Source organism: Oncorhynchus gorbuscha, linkage group LG09, assembly GCF_021184085.1.
Source record: "Oncorhynchus gorbuscha isolate QuinsamMale2020 ecotype Even-year linkage group LG09, OgorEven_v1.0, whole genome shotgun sequence".
Classification (NCBI taxonomy): Eukaryota; Metazoa; Chordata; class Actinopteri; order Salmoniformes; family Salmonidae; genus Oncorhynchus; species Oncorhynchus gorbuscha.
In genome coordinates, this window is record NC_060181.1 from 14,221,601 (window position 1) to 14,246,246 (window position 24,646).

At 45.1% G+C, this 24,646-nt stretch overlaps 1 protein-coding gene across 1 annotated transcript in view; it reads left to right on the top strand.

Moving 5' to 3' along the window:
• Positions 1-24,646, top strand: part of LOC124043192 (collagen alpha-2(VIII) chain-like) — a 104,974-nt gene that overhangs the window by 64,281 nt on the left and 16,047 nt on the right. The window contains exon 2 of the mRNA XM_046361484.1: positions 18,877-19,067. Within this exon, the coding sequence (XP_046217440.1) occupies positions 18,911-19,067 (157 nt within the window). The 5' untranslated portion in view covers positions 18,877-18,910. The remainder of the gene's footprint in view (positions 1-18,876; positions 19,068-24,646) is intronic.

The following is a 24,646-nucleotide window of genomic DNA, read 5'->3' on the forward strand; positions in this document are numbered from 1 at the left end:
GTCAGCATAATTATCCCCCAATGTTCCATGTCGTTAAATGTTTTTCTGGTGAATTTTGTAGATTTTTTTTTCTCATTTTTTAGGCTTGTACACAAAGGTTAGACGACAGCTAGGTTTTTGGGGAGCGGCCCAGACGCTTTAACAGGCCATTACCCATCAATTCTCTATGATTCCGTTGTGTTTACGACAGCAACAGATGTGAAAAGGATTCCGCGTCTGCATTTCGCTAAATGAAAGGTGTATTTCTGAGATCATTTGAATGAGTGTGTGGGTGGGAGAGTTGTTGCGGGGTGCTGGAAGAGAAGATGATCTTGTTCAACATGCCACTCGTTCTTTGGCTGAAAGCACCTCATTCATTCTCATAACGGGCCTACGACAGCGTGACCAGTGGGACCATGCAGTCAGTATTACATATTACAGAGGATTTAGCCGCTTAACGAGACATGTTCCTTTTTCATCTAAGTCCTTACTTCTGTCTTGTCTCATAGCAACAGGAACAGTCCCTCATCTCCCTCCCCTGCTCCCTAACCGTGACTTCTAAGGAGATAACAGGAAGGAATAAAGAGATCTGTTTTTAATATAAACATACAGCAGATTACTTTAGTCAAACAGCAAGCTTGACCTCGATGATGCTTGAGAATCTAGAGGTGAAGAGAGAAAGGAAGAAAATCATCCTAAAAGAGAGAGAAAGATGTAGTTAAGAAGGAGGAGAAATAAAGAGATGGTTTTTTCATGTAAAATAACCTGAGATTAAATCGATGAACCAAAGCAAAGAAAGAGTGTGGACGTGATCGGGATTCATGTGGAGGTTGGGAGAGGTGAGGTCACAGCGGAGGGAGAGAATAACAAGATAGAGAAAGAGATAAAGGACAAGCTGAATTAGAGAGAGACTAGATAAAGAAGATAAAGATAGAGAGGGAAATAATAGAGAGAAAAAGAGAAAGAGAGAGAGAGTAAAATAAGAGTTAGAGAGAGTAAATACAACCCATATTTATGCTTATTTATTTTCCCTTGTGTACTTTAACCATTTGTACATTGTTACAACACTGTATATATATATAGAGAGAGAGAGGTAGGTAGGTAGGTAGGTAGGTAGGTAGGTAGGTAGGTAGGTAGGTAGGTAGGTAAAGGAGGGATGGAGAGAGAGGGGAGGGAGGGAGAGAGAGAATTGAACTGAACTGAGAGAGAGAAAGTGAGGGAGGGAGGGAGGGAACAGAAACAGAGAATGATTGCAGACAGACTGAGCAGTCCATCCAGAAGCCCTTGCTGTTTGCATCATAACTCAAGGAGGAAGTATCGAGTTAACCCCCGTATCGCAGAGTAGAGGCACGCTTCCCCTGTTCTGCTCAAGACCTGGCCTAGATTTATCCCTCCATCCAGCCCCCTCTCCTTCCTCCTCTCTCTCGTTCCCTCGTTCCATCTGCAGCCCTCACTGTGATCTGCTGGACTTTGACGGGTGGAGGGATCATCCTTCTTTCCTTCTCTTCCTCCCTTCTCCCAGCATCCTTTCCTTCGGTCAGACATGATGAACAGGCTGAAGCAGTTCATAACAGATGTGAGAGTACATGGAGTGGCTACACGGAGGATGATGTTACACTCAATGTCTGTGCAAAAGGATGTCCAGACACTAAGAGAAAAATGGACGTTTAGTAGAAATAAGGGTCTTTGCTTTTAAAATGGCACACAATTTGGTGTTACAATCTTGTGTAGGTAACCAGAGCTATTGTCTCAGCTTCAGTTCAGTAGGCTTGAGGCCTACAGGCCTACTGCTCTCCGTCCTCGATATTTATCAAACATGAATTCAGACACATGTTGGGACCAGAAGAGTGTTACAGCTCAACTCAATCTGCAATCTGTCTAACATCACATATGTTTCATCTAATGACTACAAATAATCACGGTATGTTTCTACCAGAATAGGATGTTATGGGAAATAGGACAGATGGCTGTAGCTGTTATACATACCAAATGCTTTTATAAAATACAATCCTATTCAGACCCCTTGACTTTCTCCACATTTTGTAAACGTTACAGCCGTATTCTAAAATGGATTAAATTGTTTGTTTTTTTCTCTCATCAGTCTAGACACAATACTCCTCAATGACAAAACAAAAACGTTTTTACATTTAAAAAAAACATTTTTTGCAAAAACATTCTTATTTCATCAATTTTAGAATACGGCTGTAACGTAACAAAATGTGGAAAAGGTCAAGGGGTCTGAATGGATTATGCAAAAGCATTATCAGAAAACTACTCAGATACATCAAGACTTTGTTATATCCCACTTAACTGATGTTAAGACTTCAGATCAGTGGTCTTGACACATGCAATGGGTCTGGTCACTCACAAACTTAAAGCTTTTGAGCTAAGCTTTAGGAAATTGCCTCTGTTGTTCGGCATAATTATATTAGGCAGTCACCCATGGAAAATGATTGGGCTTATTTTCATTCAGTGTGTCTTATAGTGTGAAGACATAAGTTAGGAGGTGAAACTCTGGATATTCCATGAGTTAAACAGCATGAGCCTCAGCCTGCGCTGACAGCTTACCCGGTGGCACAGGGAAACGATTTACATGCTGCAGTGTGTGTGTGTGTGTGTGTGTGTGTGTGTGTGTGTGTGTGTGTGTGTGTGTGTGTGTGTGTGTGTGTGTGTGTGTGTGTGTGTGTGTGTGTGTGTGTGTGTGTGTGTGTGTGTGTGTGTGTGTGTGTGTGTGTGTGTGTGTGTGTGTGTGTGTGTGTGTGTGTGTATATGTGTGTGTTAGTGTGTGAGTGGATTCACAAGTCTGTGTGTGAGACAGTTAGGATGCGGGGGACCCTGAAGCATAGCAAGACAGGATTGGAGTCTTTCACAAGCCCCAAATGCATTCTCCCACCTGATGTATCAGCCTGATCTGGTGTGTCAGACTGATCTGGTGTATCAGCCTGATCTGGTGTGTCAGACTGATCTGGTGTGTCAGACTGATCTGTGTCAGACTGATCTGGTGTGTCAGACTGATCTGGTGTGTCAGACTGATCTCGTGTATCAGACTGATCTGTGTCAGACTGATCTGGGGTGTCAGACTGCTCTGTGTCAGACTGATCTGTGTCAGACTGATCTGGTGTGTCAGACTGATCTCGTGTATCAGACTGATCTGATGTGTCAGACTGTTCTGGTGTGTCAGACTACAAAAAGACACTGTTTTTAGGTATGCCGGATTAAGTGATATGACATGCTATTCTATAAAATCCTTTCTCTGTAGTTTATATTACCTGATTGAGCTAAACATGTAAATGTCATTAACTAGAAAGTCGGGTCACCATGAAATAATATTTATAGAGCTGTTATCTTCCGAATAAACTCTTAAAGACCTAGCAATATTTTACATCAATAACAGTCAATATTAATTGTCACATTATTTCAGTCTCCTCTGAAAGTTATAAATTATTGCTTATCTTCATGAACCCTGGCTAACTAGTTGAATCAGCAATACAAAATTGGGTTTAATTATTTATTTACTAAATACATAACTAATCACACGGAATTACATATACACAGAATGAATCATACCTTGATTACAAATTATGTCATAAAGGAAAACGTCCCTGACGGACAGAATAGACAGCTGGTTACACAAAAGAAAAGAGGGCTGGGTTTGAGTGAAAGAGCGGGAAGACTGGAGTACAAAGGGAGAAGCGATGTCTCTATCGTAAATACAGTATCTTATGCATTCTAAATTACCGCCCATTTGGAAAATGCAATACAAATTTACTCTGAGCTGCGCTTCGGTAGGTCGGAAGGCCGTGTTGCCCAACAGAGTCCTTTGAAGAATGTCTCTGCTGGTAAATTGGATACATTGTAGTAATGTCGTTGTGTGGGAGACAGGACACTCTGCCTGTTCTTTCCTAGCCCACGTTTGCAGCTGCTGTTGCTAACTCAACGGCTAGGAGGTATCACTTCTGTAGTGAATAAGAGTTCAAAGTTCTGACATCGGATTGCCATCCTCACATACCCAGAACAGTTGACATATTAGTCATTTTAATGTATGGACTGTCATCCTCATGTACCAGGAACAGTTGACATATGAGTCCTTTTAATGTATGGATCGTCATCCTCATGTACCAGGAACAGCTGACATATGAGTCCTTTTAATGTATGGATCGTCGTCCTCACATCATCGGAACATGAGGTTACATTTTCGTCAAGGCTTTCTATAGTGGAGCGAGAAGGGTATGTTTTCATAGTTTTATAACCCATGTCCCTTCACAGGTTTACGCCATTGATTGAGCAGAGGCCTAACCTTATGAAAACCCAAATCTCTCATTTGGAAGCTAAAATTACATTTAATCTCTTCACCAATAATGTTATATTCAAACATTTAAATTGAACAACAATTCCATGTGAATCCGATAACTACAAGGTGTAGACTTTCCATTGTAGAGTTTATGTCGTCCTATCATTGATGAGAATGTCTCAGATGACAACCGAACTGACATCATATTCATTAAGTACCAACGCATATGTTCAACTGGTCTGATTACCAAAATATTTCCCCCCACCTTCTGATGTTCCCAGAATCTCTATGTTAACCGAGGGGTTTTCAAATGTCACATCAGTAGGGTCGAGAGAGGAAAAAGTTGGAATAGTTATTTATGACTGTCATAAACCTACCACCAGGCCAACGTCATGACACTGACTTAAGAGTGCACACACACTCTCTTATCAACTAATCGTATGGGGAATGCACTTTCCCCAAGAGTACAGAACGGACAATCTATATTCTGTATCTGTCATGATATGCAGAAACACATGCACACACACCTGACCACACTTGATTGGTTGATTGTGTAATGTAATAGCCATGTGTAATACCTCACAGCACGAGTCACTCTATCAGATGCCTTCTCATGTTCTACATATCTTAGGCTACTGTATTTGGAGCACGGTGGATCTCTGTAAGGGTCTGTAAGGCTGGATGACTCCAAAATGGCACCCTATTCCGTGTGTAGTTGCACCACTGTTGACCAGGGCCCATCTGACCAAAAATAGTGCACAATATAGGGAATAGGGTGCATTTAATGTGGGACGTAGTGGGTCTGAGCTAATACAAGTACAGGGCCTTATGTCTATATCTTCTGCCTCCAACGGTTATCTGATCTAATTTAATGCTATAGATCTCTGAGTTATACCTCTTGTCTCCAAGCACAGTCAAGGGTGCACACACACACACACACACACACACACACACACACACACACACACACACACACACACACACACACACACACACACACACACACACACACACACACACACACACACACACACACACACACACACACACACACACACACACACACACACACACACACACACACACACAACCTCTGAGCCTGGGGCATGGAAGCATGGAGGCATTTCATCTCCTTCGGGGGGATTTGACAAAGATTTCCTGGCCCTTATTAAATGATAATCCCCATTCGCTTTCACGGTCTCTCTCCATCCTGAGACGTAGGCTGTTTTCTCTATCCTGAGACGTAGGCTGTCTCTCTCTCCTTTCTTCTCTTGCTCTCTTTGTCAGAGGGCTCTCTGTGTGTGTACGATGGTTATTGCTGTGCGTCCAGGCCTGTTGTAGTGGGTAGAAAGAGGGTGAGACCATTGGCGTGGCACACATCTGAAATGGGTCAGGACGCAGACCAGGGACTTCTCTCTACCTCTCTTTATGTCTTTCTTCTCCCTGTTCCACATCCCTTTCATCCCTCTTTCATTTCTCTCTCATTTTCTCTCTTTCTTTAATTCTCTCTTTCTCTTTACTCTCTCCCTCCGCCATGTGTCTCTATCTCGCTCCAGTAAAGATCCCCAGATGGTTCATGACAGTGTGGGGTGTATTAGCTCAGTGTTTTGATGAAGTGTCAACCCCAGATCAGTGGTATTCCATGGAATTCCGTTAGAGAAAAACTGACTTTAAGGACTTTGGACTTTCCCTCCTGGAAATCATTGTCGGCTACGTGCAGGTTGGGAATTTTTCCAATCCAGCAATAAGGAATGGAACAATGGATTGCCTGTGCTTTACAGAGGTCTTAACCCTCTAGTGTGGTGCTCTGAACGAGTTCACGCCTTCAGAACACAGAATCCAAAGTAAACCCCAGTTGTCTACATGGACTGGAACCAGCCAGAATGGGCTTGGGTCTTGAGAGATGCAGCCATGAATGTAACTGAAATGACTAAGGAAATGATGTGATGTTGTGAAATGAAATGGTTGTTCGTGTGTAATAGAAATGTACCTTCTGCTGTTCATGTTCACGGAGGTATTATACAACACTTCCCCTATGACCCAGGTACAGCGTCCCCCTCCCAGTGGTCAGGGGGTTCACACAGGATGTGTCCTCTAATGAAGTTCAACTAGGTTGTTAAACTAGTTGTACCATCATGACTTTAATCTCGTCATTAATCTCACTGCCTCTTAGACTTTGTAACATAGATCTTTGAACAACAATCTAATGAATATTCCAGGTAGTAAAAGGTTGCAAACTTTGAGTAACTTTCCCAAAATGTCCAGGTTTTCCAGGAATCCCAATTCCAACCAGAATTCCTGGAAAACCAGGGAACTTGGGGGAAGTTATCGGAAATGTGCAACACTAGTACAGTAGAGAGTTTATCGAGCCCTCAAGCCCAAATCCCCTGGTGAAGGATGAATTCCACCATCATTCAGGGACAGCAATTCCACATTCGTCATCTTGCTGGGAGACAAAACACAGAGACAAGAGACACAACACAGAGACAGGTGACACAACACAGAGACAAGAGACACAACACAGAGACAAGAGACACAACACGGAGACAGCAGGCACAACACAGAGACAGGAGACACAACACAGAGACAAGAGACACAACACAGAGACAAGAGACACAACACGGAGACAGCAGGCACAACACAGAGACAGGAGACACAACACAGAGACAAGAGACACAACACAGAGACAAGAGACACAACACGGAGACAGCAGGCACAACACAGAGACAGGAGACAGGAGACAGGAGACACAACACAGAGACAGGAGACAGGAGGCACAACACAGAGACAGGAGACATGGCACAGAGACAAGAGACACAACACAGAGACAGGAGACAGGAGACACAACACAGAGACAGGAGACATGGCACAGAGACAAGAGACACAACACAGAGACAGGAGACAGGAGGCACAACACAGAGACAGGAGACACAACACAGAGACAGGAGACACAACACAGAGACAGGAGACACAACACAGGGTACTCCTCTCACACACCACACACTGCTGTTATAACAGAGCCACCAGTATGGACTAAATGGCTACACTCGTCTTTTTTCTCTATCTCTCCATCACACCACCATTTCTTCCATCCATCAAACTAGCCCTGGGAGCCATTCTCTCTCTCTCTCTTTCTCTCTCTCTTTCTCTCTAACCCTGTTTCATCTGTTCTCTCCTTGTCATCTATGGGGAATGGAAAGTTGGGAGGGATTTGATTTGATTTAGTCTCTGTGTGTGTGTGTGTATTTCAATGCTCCGGTCTTGGCATAGCACTTTAAACTATTCACACCAGCAATGTGCTGTGCTGAGAGGGAGAGGCTGAGAGAGATGATACGAGGAGAGGAGAGACAGGGGAAAATGGAGCAGTTTTCCAGTACAGACAGAGTCTAAAGGAGAGAGATGGTATTCACTTGTTTGCATGGCCTTCATACTGGCCGATGTTAGTTCACTCAGAGGCAGAGGAAAGCTGGAAGTACGTTGCCCTTTATAGGAATGTTTTTTATTATTTCATATTCTCGATTACCTAATCAGCCGGTCATATTGAGTTTAGGTGCAGCGACGGGTCAAGGGAAAGATTGAGTCTGCATAGGGTCTATCTATTTCAATGTCTGTCTGTCTGTCTGTCTGTCTGTCTGTCTGTCTGTCTGTCTGTCTGTCTGTCTGTCTGTCTGTCTGTCTGTCTGTCTGTCTGTCTGTCTGTCTGTCTGTCTGTCTGTCTGTCTGTCTGTCTGTCTGTCTGTCTGTCTGTCTGTCTGTCTGTCTGTCTGTCTGTCTGTCTGTCTGTCTGTCTGTCTGTCTGTCTGTCTGTCTGTCTGTCTGTCTGTCTGTCTGTCTGTCTGTCTCCCTCTGTCTGTCTGGTCTGGTCTGTTCTGGTCTGGTCTGGTCTGGTCTGGTCTGGTCTGGTCTGTCTGTCTGTCTCTCTCATTCTATCTCTTTCTGTCTCTTTCTTTCTCGTTCTGTCTTTCTCTCCCTCACGTGTCTACCTCATGGTGTCAGGAGATAAGGTATAGCTCTGTCTGGAGAATTCATCTCTCTTTCTGTGTTTCTCTCTTTCTGTTCCTCTCTCTCACTCTCTCCTCTCACTCCCTGTTATTCCCATTTTGTATTGACCAGTGGGAATACAGTGGCCTCCGTGGGGGTCCCTACACAGACTTTTAAATGTGTGAGGTTATATGGGTTAATGGCCCTGTGGCCAGTTAACCCCACTTTAACTCTTAGTCAGATGTAATAAGCTATCCAAGAGCCAATTTATGCTTGATCCGAATATGTGGTCGAGCCTGCAGGACTTTACTGTACTCCAGCCTGCAGGACTTTACTGTACTCCAGCCTGCAGGACTTTACTGTACTCCAGCCTGTAGACTTTACTGTACTCCAGCCTGCAGGACTTTACTGTACTCCAGCCTGTAGACTTTACTGTACTCCAGCCTGTAGACTTTACTGTACTCCAGCCTGTAGAGTTTACTGTACTCCAGCCTGTAGACTTTACTGTACTCCAGCCTGCAGGACTTTACTGTACTCCAGCCTGTAGACTTTACTGTACTCCAGCCTGTAGACTTTACTGTACTCCAGCCTGCAGGACTTTACTGTACTCCAGCCTGTAGACTTTACTGTACTCCAGCCTGCAGTACTTTACTGTACTCCAGCCTGCAGGACTTTAATGTACTCCAGCCTGCAGGACTTTACTGTACTCCAGCCTGTAGACTTTACTGTACTCCAGCCTGTAGACTTTACTGTACTCCAGCCTGCAGGACTTTAATGTACTCCAGCCTGCAGGACTTTACTGTACTCCAGCCTGTAGACTTTACTGTACTCCAGCCTGTAGACTTTACTGTACTCCAGCCTGCAGGACTTTACTGTACTCCAGCCTGCAGGACTTTACGGTACTCCAGCCTGCAGGACTTTACTGTACTCCAGCCTGTAGACTTTACTGTACTCCAGCCTGTAGACTTTACCGTACTACAGCCTGCAGGACTTTACTGTACTCCAGCCTGCAGGACTTCACTGTACTCCAGCCTGTAGACTTTACTGTACTCCAGCCTGTAGACTTTACTGTACTCCAGCCTGCAGGACTTTACTGTACTCCAGCCTGCAGGACTTTAGTGTACTCCAGCCTGTAGACTTTACTGTACTCCAGCCTGCAGGACTTTACTGTACTCCAGCCTGTAGTCTTTACTGTACTCCAGCCTGCAGGACTTTACTGTACTCCAGCCTGTAGACTTTACTGTACTCCAGCCTGTAGACTTTACTGTACTCCAGCCTGTAGACTTTACTGTACTCCAGCCTGTAGACTTTACTATACTCCAGCATCCAGCCTGCTGACACATGTGGTCTTAGTAACATGTTGTCTGTTGACGCTGGAAGCTAAGTACCATGTTGTCTGTTGACACCGGAAGCTGAGTAACATGTTGTCTGTTGACACCGGAAGCTGAGTACCATGTTGTCTGTTGATACTGGAAGCTGAGTAATATGTTGTCTGTTGATACTGGAAGCTGAGTAACATGCTGTCTGTTGATACTGGAAGCTGAGTACCATGTTGTCTGTTGATACTGGAAGCTGAGTAACATGTTGTCTGTTGATGCCGGAAGCTGAGTAACATGTTGTCTGTTGACACCGGAAGCTGAGTACCATGTTGTCTGTTGACGCTGGAAGCTGAGTACCATGTTGTCTGTTGATACTGGAAGCTGAGTAACATGTTGTCTGTTGATGCCGGAAGCTGAGTAACATGTTGTCTGTTGACACCGGAAGCTGAGTACCATGTTGTCTGTTGATACTGGAAGCTGAGTAACATGTTGTCTGTTGATACTGGAAGCTGAGTAATATGTTGTCTGTTGATACTGGAAGCTGAGTAACATGCTGTCTGTTGATACTGGAAGCTGAGTAATATGTTGTCTGTTGACGCCGGAAGCTGAGTAACATGTGGTTTTCTGACACTGGAAGCTGAGTAACATGTGGTTTTCTGACACTGGAAGCTGAGTAACATGTTGTCTGTTGACACCAGAAGCTGAGTAACATGTCTGTTGACACAGGAAGCTGAGTATCATGTCTGTTGACACCAGAAGCTGAGTATCATGTCTGTTGACACCAGAAGCTGAGTATCATGTCTGTTGACACCAGAAGCTGAGTAACATGTCTGCTGACACCGGAAGCTGAGTAACATGTTGTCTGTTGACACCGGAAGGGGGTTAGACCTGACTGACACTCAAGCTAAGAGAGGAATTACCTATGAAACCGACACGTTCATTTTCCTCTCCTACACACACCCTCAGACTCACGAAGCACCGTGTGTGAGGTTGACTGTGTTTTTTAATTAGTTTCATTTGAGTGTGTGTAGTGTGTTTGTACGGTGTTTACAAGTGTATCTTTTACCCCCACTGTGGACACATGACTTTACACTTCTCCATTGGCCTGCATTGTAAACGTGCAGCTGGTAAAGCCCCGAACACAGTCACTCAGTGTTGTCCCTTGTGAGCTGTGTGTTTGCTTTTTCCACTCCCTTGACTGGACTGATATTTGGTTATACTATCATTCATTGGTTGAGAAAGTGACATAGTGGAGCGCTGCTCAGCTGTCCGCATCACATTGTTATCTTGGGTTAAGAGTCAGCGATCAGATTGTAACAGTGGTGGCTGGTGAAGGGAGGATGGCTCATAGTAATGGTTACAATGGAATAAAACGGAACGTTCTGTTATTTCAGTTCCAACCATTACAATGAGCCCGTCCTCTGATTTCAAGTGAGACCAGGCTCCAGGTGTTTCAATGGGGAAGCAGGGTACTTAGGTAAAGTGCTTTCTTATAGTAGTGAGGTAAGCAAAAGTGAATTCACTAGGGCCTTATGGAAGTAAGGTGGACATTGTTGCTAAGGTGAGACCTTGAGGATTGCTTTGCCATGTGGTTGTGGTATGTCAGTGAACATAGTTATGCTCTTGATAGATGTTTACCAGTGGTGGACAGTTATGCTGTAATGTCGTTGTTGTTGAAGTACGGTTGGAATCTCCAGTGCTGGATTGTTGTACGGTAATATGTGGTTGTGGTTGAGGTATGGTGAAGCTCTCCAGTTATGCCATGTGGTTGTGGTTGAGGTTTGGTCATGATCTCCAGCCTTGTGATGTGGTATTGGTTGAAGAGTGGTAGTGTCCACCAGCTATTCTATTAAGTTGTGGTTGGGGCATTGCTGTCAGAGGAAAACCTCCAAAAATGTTAACCTTTCAGAAAATTGCCATATTTTACAAGTGATGTCCGTACAATCACAAAACTACAGAAACTAATCAGAATACAACTTCTTAGTCCTGGAGTCAGATGGTCAGAGTGGGAGTGACTGCTTTGAATTCATGTAAATATGATTCTTCAGACTGGTTCTTCAGACAGTAACCAACAGTTACCTGGACTGCATTTGCCCTTTTTGCACCAACACTTTTGACTCATCACATGCTGCTACTGTTAATTGTCTACCCTGTTACCTAGTCACTTTATCTCTGCCTACATGTACATACTGTATCTACCTCCATAACCTCTTACCCCTGCACAATGACTCAGTACTGTTTCCCCTGCACATTGACTCAGTACTGGTTCCCCTGCACAATGACTCAGTACTGTTTCCCCTGCACATTGACTCAGTACTGGTTCCCCTGCACATTGACTCAGTACTGGTACCCCTGTACATTGACTCAGTACTGGTACCCCTGCACATTGACTCAGTACTGGTTCCCCTGCACATTGACTCAGTACTGGTTCCCCTGCACATTGACTCGGTACTGGTACCCCTGCACATTGACTCAGTACTGGTTCCCCTGCACATTGACTCAGTACTGGTACCCCTGCACATTGACTCAGTACTGGTTCCCCTGCACATTGACTCAGTACTGGTACCTCTGCACATTCAGTACTGGTTCCCCTGCACATTGACTCAGTACTGGTACCTCTGCTTATCGACTTGGTACTGGTATCACTGCACATTGACTCAGTACTGGTACCTCTGCATATCGACTTGGTACTGGTACCTCGTGTATATCTCCAAGTTATCGTTACTCATTGTGTTATTATTTTCTATTATTTCTCTTGTTTTCTGTCTGTGTTGACAGGAAAGACCTGTCAGTCAGCATTTCACTGTTAGTCTACACCTGTAACATTTGATTTGATGTCAATGTTGGTAAAGATGCAGGACAAAGTTCTTGTCCAGTTATGTGACAGTACATGATGAGTGACCTTGCCTGAGAACAGACAGCGTAGCGCTCTCGTAGCGCTCTCGTAGCGCTCTCGTAGCGCTCTCGTAGCGCTCTCGTAGCGCTCTCCTTTTGGCTCCGTGGGCTAATATGACCCTGACGCAGACAGACAACCGGGGTTTCTAACCCAGACAGTCACGATGTAACACATGTGAAAGAGCAGCGTTCAATTCCCTTCTCTGATGATGACATTAGCTGATGGTCTGGAGTGGTTTGGGACGTGTCTACTTGTCCCTGAGAGTCCCTGGTGTCTGGTCTGTGTCTTGCTTTGCCACTTGAGCTGCTACAGTCAGCTATGGTTTGGAGAGTGTGGAGTCTTCCTCTTATTAACTCCCTCTCTGTTTCTGCTCCATTTCAATGTTAAATGACATTCAACACGAGAGACCGGCGTCAAACGCAACTGGTGAGCTTTGTGTGTGTGTGTGTGTGTGTGTGTGTGTGTGTGTGTGTGTGTGTGTGTGTGTGTGTGTGTGTGTGTGTGTGTGTGTGTGTGTGTGTGTGTGTGTGTGTGTGTGTGTGTGTGTGTGTGTGTGTGTGTGTGTGTGTGTGTGTGTGTGTGTGTGTGTGTGTGTGTGTGTGTGTGTGTCATGTGTCATGTGAGAATAGCAGAATACCACAAGGTTTGCGGTCTCACATGAACTTTAAGAGAATTCTCTCTAATTTCCTTCTCTTCTAAAAAACATTTTCTGTCCTGTTTTGTATTTTGGTAGATATTACTGTAAGGTCTTGTGTGTGTGTGTTATTTCTTTATTTAGGAGATCTGTTTTACACAGAATGTCATTGCTCTATGCCAGAGGCGTTTTACCGTTGTGGATGCTACTCACCTTTAAGCGTTAAGAATACCTTCGCTCTTTGTTCTGTGTAATGTGTATTTTACATTTCTTTCATCAATGGCCAATTGTGGGATAAAAGGTCAAAATGTATGCATCAACATGTTTTGGGGCTAACGATATACGTGTGTGTGTGTTTTGGTGTGTTTATGTCCAAGTGTGTGTGTGTCCCGGCCGGTAGCAGGCTGGTGTGGGCAGCAGGCTGGAGTGGGCAGCAGGCTGGTGTGGGCAGCAGGCTGGTGTGGCCAGCAGGCTGGTGTGGGCAGCAGGCTGGTGTGGGCAGCGGGCTGGTGTGGCCAGCAGGCTGGTGTGGGCAGCAGGCTGGTGTGGCCAGCAGGCTGGTGTGGGCAGCAGGCTGGTGTGGGCAGCGGGCTGGTGTGGCCAGCAGGCTGGTGTGGCCAGCGGGCTGGTGTGGGCAGCAGGCTGGTGTGGGCAGCAGGCTGGTGTGGCCAGCAGGCTGGTGTGGGCAGCAGGCTGGTGTGGGCAGCAGGCTGGTGTGGCCAGCCAGACAGGACTATTTAACAGTGTCTGCAGAGCCTTTCAAGAAAAACATTTGATAAACAGATTGTGAGGAAGTTGTGGAGAAGCAGACCTGTACGTGTGTGTTTGAATGTTCAGACGCCTGCAGGACTCTGGGCACTGAAACACTCGTCTAAATTACCCCCACCACAAAACCACACACCTTCAGCCAGCAAAGTACTCTCTCTCTCTTGCTCTCAGTCGCGTGATCATGTTTTTCCTGGATTGGGCTCCAGCTCTGTAGAGTATGAGTAGAGAGAGGAAGTCAGTATTTTTCGGTGAGTGCTGACACAGATTACACACAAACACACACACACAAACACACACACACACACACACACACACACACACACACACACACACACACACACACACACACACACACACACACACACACACACACACACACACACACACACACACACACACACACACACACACGCACACACACACACACACACACACACCAGACGTGACTAATTACGAGAAGCTTGCAGAAGGCTTTCAGAAACACAGCCTAACACGACCGTAAAATATCGGCAAACTATGTGCTCACTGGCACAAAACAACCACAGGGAAAGAGCTGAGCTACTACACAGAGCCAGATAGAATGGAGCCAACACCTTTTGAAGTACTTAGCACCCACACCTCCTTAGAACCCAGTGCTCAGAACCCACTTTATGGAACCTGGTGTTTGGAACCTAAACGCTTGGTCTAAGAAACCATAATGATCAAAATACAAAGTTATACCGAATTACAACAAATCTGTTCAAATATATATGATTTTAAGTTGGTAAACAGTTTTCTTGAAAAAAATGAGCAGCTTTGGCCAAACTCGATCAAAACAGTTTTAGCGTCCAAGGCTTAACGAGGACAACTTGACGTATGTGGCATTGTTCCTACTCCTACTAGATCCAAGACAAAGCTATAGTCCTCCAGAAATAATGTTCATAAAAACACTATAGGGTACAGTAACACAAGTCCAACTACTGATGATCACACCAACGTGAGGTCATCATCCATCCTTCAGAATGTGCCAGAGTGAACTGTAAAGATGGAGAAGAGGACGTGACATGAAAGAGTGGAGGCTAGCCAGAGGGAGGATATGGAAGGAGGGAGAGGGTGAAGACGAGCTGGTGGAATACAAGAGACTAGGGGGAGTTTGTGGCTCAGAAAGGAGCCCTGCGGTGTGGGTTAACCTGACTGGGCGGAGGCCTCTCCAGGTTCTCTCGCTCCATGAGTTTAGCAGTTCTTTCTCTTAATTTTGTGGTGTAGTTCTACCCCATTTTCGTGATATCCATTTGGTAGTTATTATGACCTTGTCTCAAGTCCCCAAAGGGCTCGGGAGGGGCGAAGGTCGAGACATGCGTCCTCTGAAACATGACTTGCCATGTCGCGCTGTTTCTTAACACACTGCTCGCTTAACCCGGACGTCAGTTCTACCAATGTGTCGGAGGAAACACCGTTCGACTGACGACCGTAGTCAGATAACAGGCACCCGGCCCACAACAAGGAGTCGTTAGAGCATGATGAGTGAGGGAAAACCCCCTTTATGGAGGTGTAGTGCCTGTCTCTCTGCTTCCTGGTTTATGGAGGTGTAGTGCCTGTCTCTCTGCTTCCTGCTTTATGGAGGTGTAGTGCCTGTCTCTCTGCTTCCTGGTTTATGGAGGTGTAGTGCCTGTCTCTCTGCTTCCTGCTTTATGGAGGTGTAGTGCCTGTCTCTCTGCTTCCTGGTTTATGGAGGTGTTAATCCTGTCTCTCTGCTTCCTGGTTTATGGAGGTGTTAATCCTGTCTCTCTGCTTCCTGGTTTATGGAGGTGTTAATCCTGTCTCTCTGCTTCCTGGTTGTGGAGGTTTAGTCCCTGTCTCTCTGCTTCCTGGTTTATGGAGGTGTTAATCCTGTCTCTCTGCTTCCTGGTTTATGGAGGTGTTAATCCTGTCTCTCTGCTTCCTGGTTTATGGAGGTGTTAATCCTGTCTCTCTGCTTCCTGGTTTATGGAGGTGTAGTGCCTGTCTCTCTGCTTCCTGGTTTATGGAGGTGTAGTCCCTGTCTCTCTGCTTCCTGGTTTATGGAGGTGTTAATCCTGTCTCTCTGCTTCCTGGTTGTGGAGGTTTAGTCCCTGTCTCTCTGCTTCCTGGTTTATGGAGGTGTTAATCCTGTCTCTCTGCTTCCTGGTTTATGGAGGTGTTAATCCTGTCTCTCTGCTTCCTGGTTTATGGAGGTGTAGTGCCTGTCTCTCTGCTTCCTGGTTTATGGAGGTGTAGTCCCTGTCTCTCTGCTTCCTGGTTTATGGAGGTGTAGTGCCTGTCTCTCTGCTTCCTGGTTTATGGAGGTGTAGTGCCTGTCTCTCTGCTTCCTGGTTTATGGAGGTGTAGTGCCTGTCTCTCTGCTTCCTGGTTTATGGAGGTGTAGTCCCTGTCTCTCTGCTTCCTGGTTTATGGAGGTGTAGTCCCTGTCTCTCTGCTTCCTGGTTTATGGAGGTGTTAATCCTGTCTCTCTGCTTCCTGGTTTATGGAGGTGTTAATCCTGTCTCTCTGCTTCCTGCTTGTGGAGGTGTAGTCCCTGTCTCTCTGCTTCCTGCTTTATGGAGGTGTTAATCCTGTCTCTTTGCTTCCTGGTTTATGGAGGTGTTAATCCTGTCTCTCTGCTTCCTGGTTTATGGAGGTGTTAATCCTGTCTCTCTGCTTCCTGGTTGTGGAGGTTTAGTCCCTGTCTCTCTGCTTCCTGGTTTATGGAGGTGTTAATCCTGTCTCTCTGCTTCCTGGTTTATGGAGGTGTTAATCCTGTCTCTCTGCTTCCTGCTTCATGGAGGTGTAGTCCCTGTCTCTCTGCTTCCTGCTTTATGGAGGTGTAGTCCCTGTCTCTCTGCTTCCTGCTTTATGGAGATGTAGTCCCTGTCTCTCTGCTTCCTACTTTATGGAGGTGTAGTCGCTGTCTCTCTGCTTCCTACTTTATGGAGGTGTAGTCGCTGTCTCTCTGCTTCCTGCTTTATGGAGGTGTGGGAATGTTCAGGCATTTCACGGACAGGTTTGGGATTTCAACCTCCGTCCTTTCTAATCATTAGAGAGCTTCTGAATACCAGCAGAGGAATACAGAGGGACAGAGAAGAGAGGAAACTGTCCCATTTACACACTCTTGGATGTATCCACTTTACGGTTCACATACGTACACACACATGTAGACAAGAGCATAAACACACTCACACACAGCTTATTCTAGTGGTGGTTTCCCCTCTTGGACTTGATCCGTGTTGTGTAAATATTTGGTGGTGGTAGCATGAGGATGAAGCGATCATTCGTTCCTTCTGGAAATAAAAGCAAACAGGTCCAGCTGTCACGAGCTATGACAGGTCAAACAAATAGCCAGCCAAAAACACGTTAAGCCAGACCCAGCCCTGGCACAGCCACTGTTGCACCTGGGTGGGTCCAATAACACACACAGACACACACACAGGCACGAAATCGCATGAACACACATTCAGAAACACACATATAGTAAGCACACATACGCACACACGCGCGCGCACACACACACACACACACACACACACACACACACACACACACACACACACACACACACACACACACACACACACACACACACACACACACACACACACACACACACACACACACACACACACACACACACACACACACACACACACACACACACACACACACACACTAATCCATGGATGTTGCAGCTGGAAGGGTCGAATAACATCCCTGGCTGACCTCTTGGCTCTCAACTTGGGCTCTTTAGTTTTGCACACTGGCGGTAGAGTTCTAATGTTAACCAGACTGACTCACTGGCGGTAGAGTTCTAATGTTAACCAGACTGACTCACTGGCACTAGAGTTCTAATGTTAACCAGACTGACTCACTGGCACTAGAGTTCTAATGTTAACCAGACTGACTCACTGGCACTAGATTTCTAATGTTAACCAGACTGACTCACTGGCACTAGAGTTCTAATGTTAACCAGACTGACTCACTGGCACTAGAGTTCTAATGTTAACCAGACTGACTCACTGGCACTAGAGTTCTAATGTTAACCAGACTGACTCACTGGCGGTAGAGTTCTAATGTTAACCAGACTGACTCACTGGCGGTAGAGTTCTAATGTTAACCAGACTGACTCACTGGCACTAGAGTTCTAATGTTAACCAGACTGACTCACTGGCACTAGAGTTCTAATGCTAACCAGACTGACTCACTGGCACTAGAGTTCTAATGTTAACCAGACTGACTCACTGGCGGTAGAGTTCTAATGTTAACCAGACTGACTCACTGGCAGTAGAGTTCTAATGTTAACCAGACTGACTCACTGGCAGTAGAGTACTAATGCTAACCAGACTGACTCACTGGCACTAGAGTTCTAATGTTAACCAGACTGACTCACTCACTGGCAGACTGACTCACTGGCACTAGAGTTCTAATGTTAACCAGACTGACTCACTGGCACTAGAGTTCTAATGTTAACCAGACTGACTCACTGGCACTAGAGTTCTAATGCTAACCAGACTGACTCACTGGCAGTAGAGTTCTAATGTTAACCAGACTGACTCACTGGCACTAGAGTTCTAATGTTAACCAGAGTGACTCACTGGCAGTAGAGTACTAATGTTAACCAGACTGACTCACTGGCACTAGAGTTCTAATGCTAACCAGATATGTTCTGCATCATCTGAGTATTGAGTATTATTTGTCATTTTGAGAATACGGTTTTGTTCTCTGGAATGACCCAAATCTAAGCTCTTGTGATGTCAAGGGCACGAAGCCTCTTCACACATGATCAAATGTAAACATATTCAGCCAGCCAGGTACCAACCCTTGTGCTACCACTGCTCTCTCTCTCTCTCTCTCTCTCTCTCTCTCTCTCTCTCTCTCTCTCTCTCTCTCTCTCTCTCTCTCTCTCTGTATCTCTTTACCTCTCCTCTCTCCTCTCCCCTCTCTTTCTCTCTCACACAGTCCAATGACCAAACAATCATGAATATCTCAACCTCTCCCTTTCTCATTCTCTCCATTCCAGTTGCTAGCAGCTAAACCTAGAGCCGGGGAGTCAGATGACCATGCTGTTGGCTCCTGTCTGTGTGCTGCTGCTGCTGGGGGGCCGTGTCCTTGGAGGAGGCTACCCCCCCATGCCCCAGATGAAGTACATGCAGCCCATGATGAAGGGCCCTGTGGGACCTCCCTTCCGAGAGGGCAAGGGACAGTACCTCGGTGAGTGTGTGCGCGTGCGTGTGTGTGTGTGTATGTAGTACGTCACCCAGTGGTTAAGGAATGCGGGAAGCAGGAGGAAAAGGTTTTCACTGATTACCCACTAGCTTAAGCCTGCATAGCAGCCTCTGCCTGCAGAAGCCACAGCCAAGATTGAATGCATATGAATGCTTAGATGTGGCTTACAGAAGCTCTGGTTCAGAAATATAGGAGAGAGAAGAGATGAGATGGGAGAGGAGGCCAAAGAGAAGGAGGATGGGAAAACAACTCAGAGGAGGTTCTTAAGAGCGATGCCAAGGCTGAACCATTTCTCTGAAGAATCATACAAAAATCCTAAACCAGAAATGTTTCGGAACTCCTGGACCGGAATTAGATATCCCCGCTGTAGGGTTTTAAGCCGTATTATATATTTCCCACAGTGCCTTTTTGAGTGAATTTTAAACTTACCAGTTGAATTAATAAATGTTTAGTCTTGTGGTCTTCGCCAAGTGAGATCCAAAGTGTTGTTATTAAAATACATTATTTTAGACAATATCATTTATATTTTATAAGGATTTCTTCTGAGGGCCTAGTTTTACTCTAATACAGTGGCCTGAAACTCATGGGTTACAGGTCACATCAGGCCTCCAAGTCACATTATGCTGGCTTGCAAAGTGATGTGTAATCTTATGGGAATCCAGCGAGAATTATTATTCACCCTCAACCTGCATTAAGAATCATTGCTAGGGTTGGGAAGACTAAGAAATGAGACCAACTTAAACATCTAAACTGGAACAACCATTTCAGTAACAAGTGCAATAAGTCCAAGTAACCGACTGGAATAGTTTAGAACAATATATGTTGTATCGAGTAGCATAAGATCAATTCAAAAATATTGAAACAAACATTTCTAAAGATCAACCTCCAATAGAGCATGCTGGGAAATGTTTTAATGATGGGCGTGGTTTTGGTTTAACTGTGGTTATTCACACCAACACTGGGGTTATTTTACACCACCGAGTGTTAATTTAACTGAACTCTTTGCAGTGTTAATTTAACTGAACTCTTTGCAGTGTTAATTTAACTGAACTCTTTGCAGTGTTAATTTAACTGAACTCTTTGCAGTGTTAATTTAACTGAACTCTTTGCAGTGTTAATTTAACTGAACTCTTTACAGTGTTAATTTAACTGAACTCTTTACAGTGTTAATTTAACTGAACTCTTTGCAGTGTTAATTTAACTGAACTCTTTGCAGTGTTAATTTAACTGAACTCTTTACAGTGTTAATTTAACTGAACTCTTTGCAGTGTTAATTTAACTGAACTCTTTGCAGTGTTAATTTAACTGAACTCTTTGCAGTGTTAATTTAACTGAACTCTTTACAGTGTTAATTTAACTGAACTCTTTACAGTGTTAATTTAACTGAACTCTTTGCAGTGTTAATTTAACTCTTGAATGAAACACCAGACAATGTTACACTGAAAAATCAACACTAGTTAATACTGGCAAATTTGCTGTGTGCTATGAAACACATTTCAAGAACCTTTTAAAATTCTGAAGAACCTTAGATGCCACATTTAGAACCCCACTCAAAGGTTATTTAACGGGCAAGAGTTCTCAGAGGAACCTTAGGTGCTGAAGGAGGGGATGGAGAGAGAAAGTGGATTGTTGGAAATAGGGATATTTTGATGATGATTGAGCCAGAGAGAACATTACATTCCCCAACAGTGAAAATGTACCTCTCTTCTAGGAAAACAGAGAGATAAATTAGATTAAAGAAAGAAGCCAACGCTCCCTGTATCTTTCATTGTCGACAGATATAGTTCAAAGTTCAGCACTTTGATTACAATGGTTAGCATGTGTATTATAAAACTGTAGATGTAAGCAATGTAATGATGCTCTTCCCTGATGTCTTACAGATAGCGAGGTCAGATAGAGTTCTCCCACTCTATTCAACTCAATAGCCTCCCAAAAACAGTGCATTCGGAAAGTATTCAGACCCCTTAACTTTTTCCACATTCTGTTAGGTTACAGCCTTTTCTAAAATGAATTAAATAAAACAAATGTGCTCATCAATCTACACACAATACCCCATAATGACAAAGCAAAAAAAAAAATCATACATATTTGGAAACTTGTTTACATAAGTATTCAGACCCTTTGCTATGAGACTCGAAATTGAGCTCAGGTGCATCCTGTTTCCATTGATCATCCTTGAGATGTTTCTACAACTTGATTGGAGTCCACCTGTGGTAAATTCAATTGATTGGACATGATTTGTAAAAGGCACACACCTGTCTATATAAGGTCCCACAGTTGACAGTACCTAACAAAAACCAAGCCCTGAGGAATTGTCCGTAGCGCTTCAAGACAGGATTGTGTCGAAGCACAGATCTGGAGAAGGGTACCAACACATTGAAGGTCCCCAGAAGACAGTGGTCTCCATCATTCTGAAATGAGAGGAGTTTTTTGGTCACCTCCCTGACCAAGACTCTTACTAGAGCTGGTTGCCGAGCCAAACTGAGTAATCAGGGGAGAAGGGCCTTGGTCAGGGAGGTGACCAAGAACCCAATGGTCACTCTGACAGAGCTCTAGAGTTCCTCTGTGGAGATGGGAGAACCTTCCATAAGGACAACCATCTCTGCAGCACTCCACCAATCAGGCCTTTATGGTAGAGTGGCCAGACGGAAGGCAATGCTCAGTATAATGCACATGACAGCCCGCTTGGAGTTTGCCAAAAGGCACCTAAAGGAGTCAGACCATGAGAAACAAAATTCTCTGGCCTGATGAAACCAAGAATGAACTCTTTGGCCTGAATACCAAATGTCTGGAGGAAACCAGGCACCGCTCATCACCTGGTCAATACCGTCCCTACAGTGAACCATGGGGGTTGCAGCATTATGCTGTGGGGATGTTTTTCAGCGGCAGGGACTGACCGACTACTCAGGATGAAGGCAAAGATGAACAGAACAAAGTACAGAGAGATCCTTGATGAAAACCCGCTTAGGACCTCAGACTGGGGCGAAGGTTCACCTTCCAACAGGACAGTGACCCTAAGCACACAGTCAAGACCACACAGGAGTGGCTTCGGGACAAGTCTCTGAATGTCCTTGAGTGCCCCAGCCAGAGCCCGGACTTGAACCCGAACATCTCTGGAGAGACCTGAAAATAGCTGTGCAGCAACGCTCCCCATCCAACCTGACAGAGCTTGAGAGGATCTGCAGAGAAGAATGGGAGAAATTCCCCAAATACTGGTGTGCCAAGCTTGTAGGGTCATACCCAAGAAGACTCAAGGCTGCCAAAGGTGCTTCAACAAAGTACTGAGTAAAGGGTCTGAAAACTTATGTAAATATCATATTTCAGTTTTTTATTATTTAACACATTAGCAGAAATGTCTAAAACCTGTTTTTGCTTTGTCATAATGAGGTATTGTGTGTAAATTGATGTGGGGAGAAAAAGTAATTCAATTCATTTTAGAATAAGGCTGTAATGTAAAAAAAAAAGGAAAAGTGAAGGGGTCTGAATACTTTCTGAATGCACTGAACCCTGCTTTGTTATAACAGTCTTCACCAGAATATTATAACCAGCACAAGATATTGATCCATCCAAATCCATTGTCATTGTCTTGATTTGAAGTTTGAGGTTGCCAGTAGCCTCTCCCAGACAGCCAGTAGAATCTCACTGCCTCTCCCAGACAGCCAGTAGCATCTCACTGCCTCTCCCAGACAGCCAGTAGAATCTCACTGCCTCTCCCAGACAGCCAGTAGAATATCACTGCCTCTCCCAGACAGCCAGTAGAATCTCACTGCCTCTCCCAGACAGCCAGTAGAATCTCACTGCCTCTCCCAGACAGCCAGTAGAATATCACTGCCTCTCCCAGAGAGCCAGTAGAATCTCACTGCCTCTTCCAGACAGCCAGTAGAATATCACTGCCTCTCCCAGAGAGCCAGTAGAATCTCACTGCCTCTTCCAGACAGCCAGTAGAATATCACTGCCTCTCCCAGAGAGCCAGTAGAATATCACTGCCTCTCCCAGACAACCAGTAGCATCTCACTGCCTTTCCCAGACAGCCAGTATAATATCACTGCCTCTCCTAGACAGCAAGTAGCATCTCACTGCCTCTCCCAGACAGCCAGTAGCATCTCACTGCCTCTCCCAGACAGCCAGTAGAATCTCACTGCCTCTCCCAGAGAGCCAGTAGAATATCACTGCCTCTCCCAGACAGCCAGTAGAATATCACTGCCTCTTCCAGACAGCCAGTAGAATCTCACTGCCTCTTCCAGACAGCCAGTAGAATATCACTTTCTCTCCCAGACAACCAGTAGCATCTCACTGCCTCTCCCAGACAGCCAGTAGAATCTCACTGCCTCTCCCAGACAGCCAGTAGCATCTCACTGCCTCTCCCAGACAGCCAGTAGAATCTCACTGCCTCTCCCAGACAGCCAGTAGCATCTCACTGCCTCTCCCAGAGAGCCAGTAGAATCTCACTGCCTCTCCCAGAGAGCCAGTAGAATATCACTGCCTCTCCCAGACAGCCAGTAGAATCTCACTGCCTCTCCCAGACAACCAGTAGCATCTCACTGCCTCTCCCAGACAACTAGTAGAATATCACTGCCTCTCCCAGAGAGCCAGTAGCATCTCAATGCCTCTCCCAGAGAGCCAGTACTATTGCTTGGATCAAGGAACCTTGTGATTTATATAATTAGGACAAATATCCAAACATGGGTTCATAAGGACAAACTACTAGTAGGACAAAATATCAACAGAGACATTCACAAAAACCACCCACACAGAGAAGAAAACAGTATATCCATTTCTCCCTCACCGACATCCAGGTTGTATATTTGATATGGAGGCCATCCCAGATGGAGACAGGACAGACACATATATTTGTGTAGTAAAGCCTGTGCCTTATTTGTCCTTGGTGGGCAGTAAAAAGACCGTGCGGAGACTACGCCTCTTTGCCTTCTCTGGGTCTAGTAGGAATTGGCAGGGGTTCACTAGGTCTGATGAGGCTCTGATTGCCCACTGTTTTCTGAACTCCGCTGGGTTCCGCTAGGCCCTGCACTGTGTGTGTGTGTGTGTTTAGACTCTGGTAGGCCTTGTTCCTTCCACCATCTGGTTGCCGTTACCACTGTTTTTCACTTTAGACAGTCAGACACTGTGTTTTGTATTTGAGTCCCCAACAACTGGAGGTTCTGGTTTTCAAGGGAAAAGGAAAGAAAGCCTGTGACGGGACATCCGCTTTTGGACTTTAAAGGTGCAATATGCAGAACTTGCTCTGCCATTTCCTGTTTGCAAAAATTTGAATAGTTCTCTAAATTTCAGTTTATGTGAGACAACAAGCAATGTATAGCGTAGAGCAGTGGTCATTAACCAGTCGCTCAATCTCCAAGACATTCCTAGTGATCTCCAAGACATTCCTAGTCGATCTCCAAGACATTCCTAGTCGATCTCCAAGACATTCCTAGTCGATCTCTAAGACATTCCTAGTTTATCTCCAAGACATTCCTAGTCGATCTCCAACACATTCCTAGTCGATCTCCAAGGCATTCCTAGTCGATCTCCAAGGCATTCCTAGTCGATCTCCAAGACATTCCTAG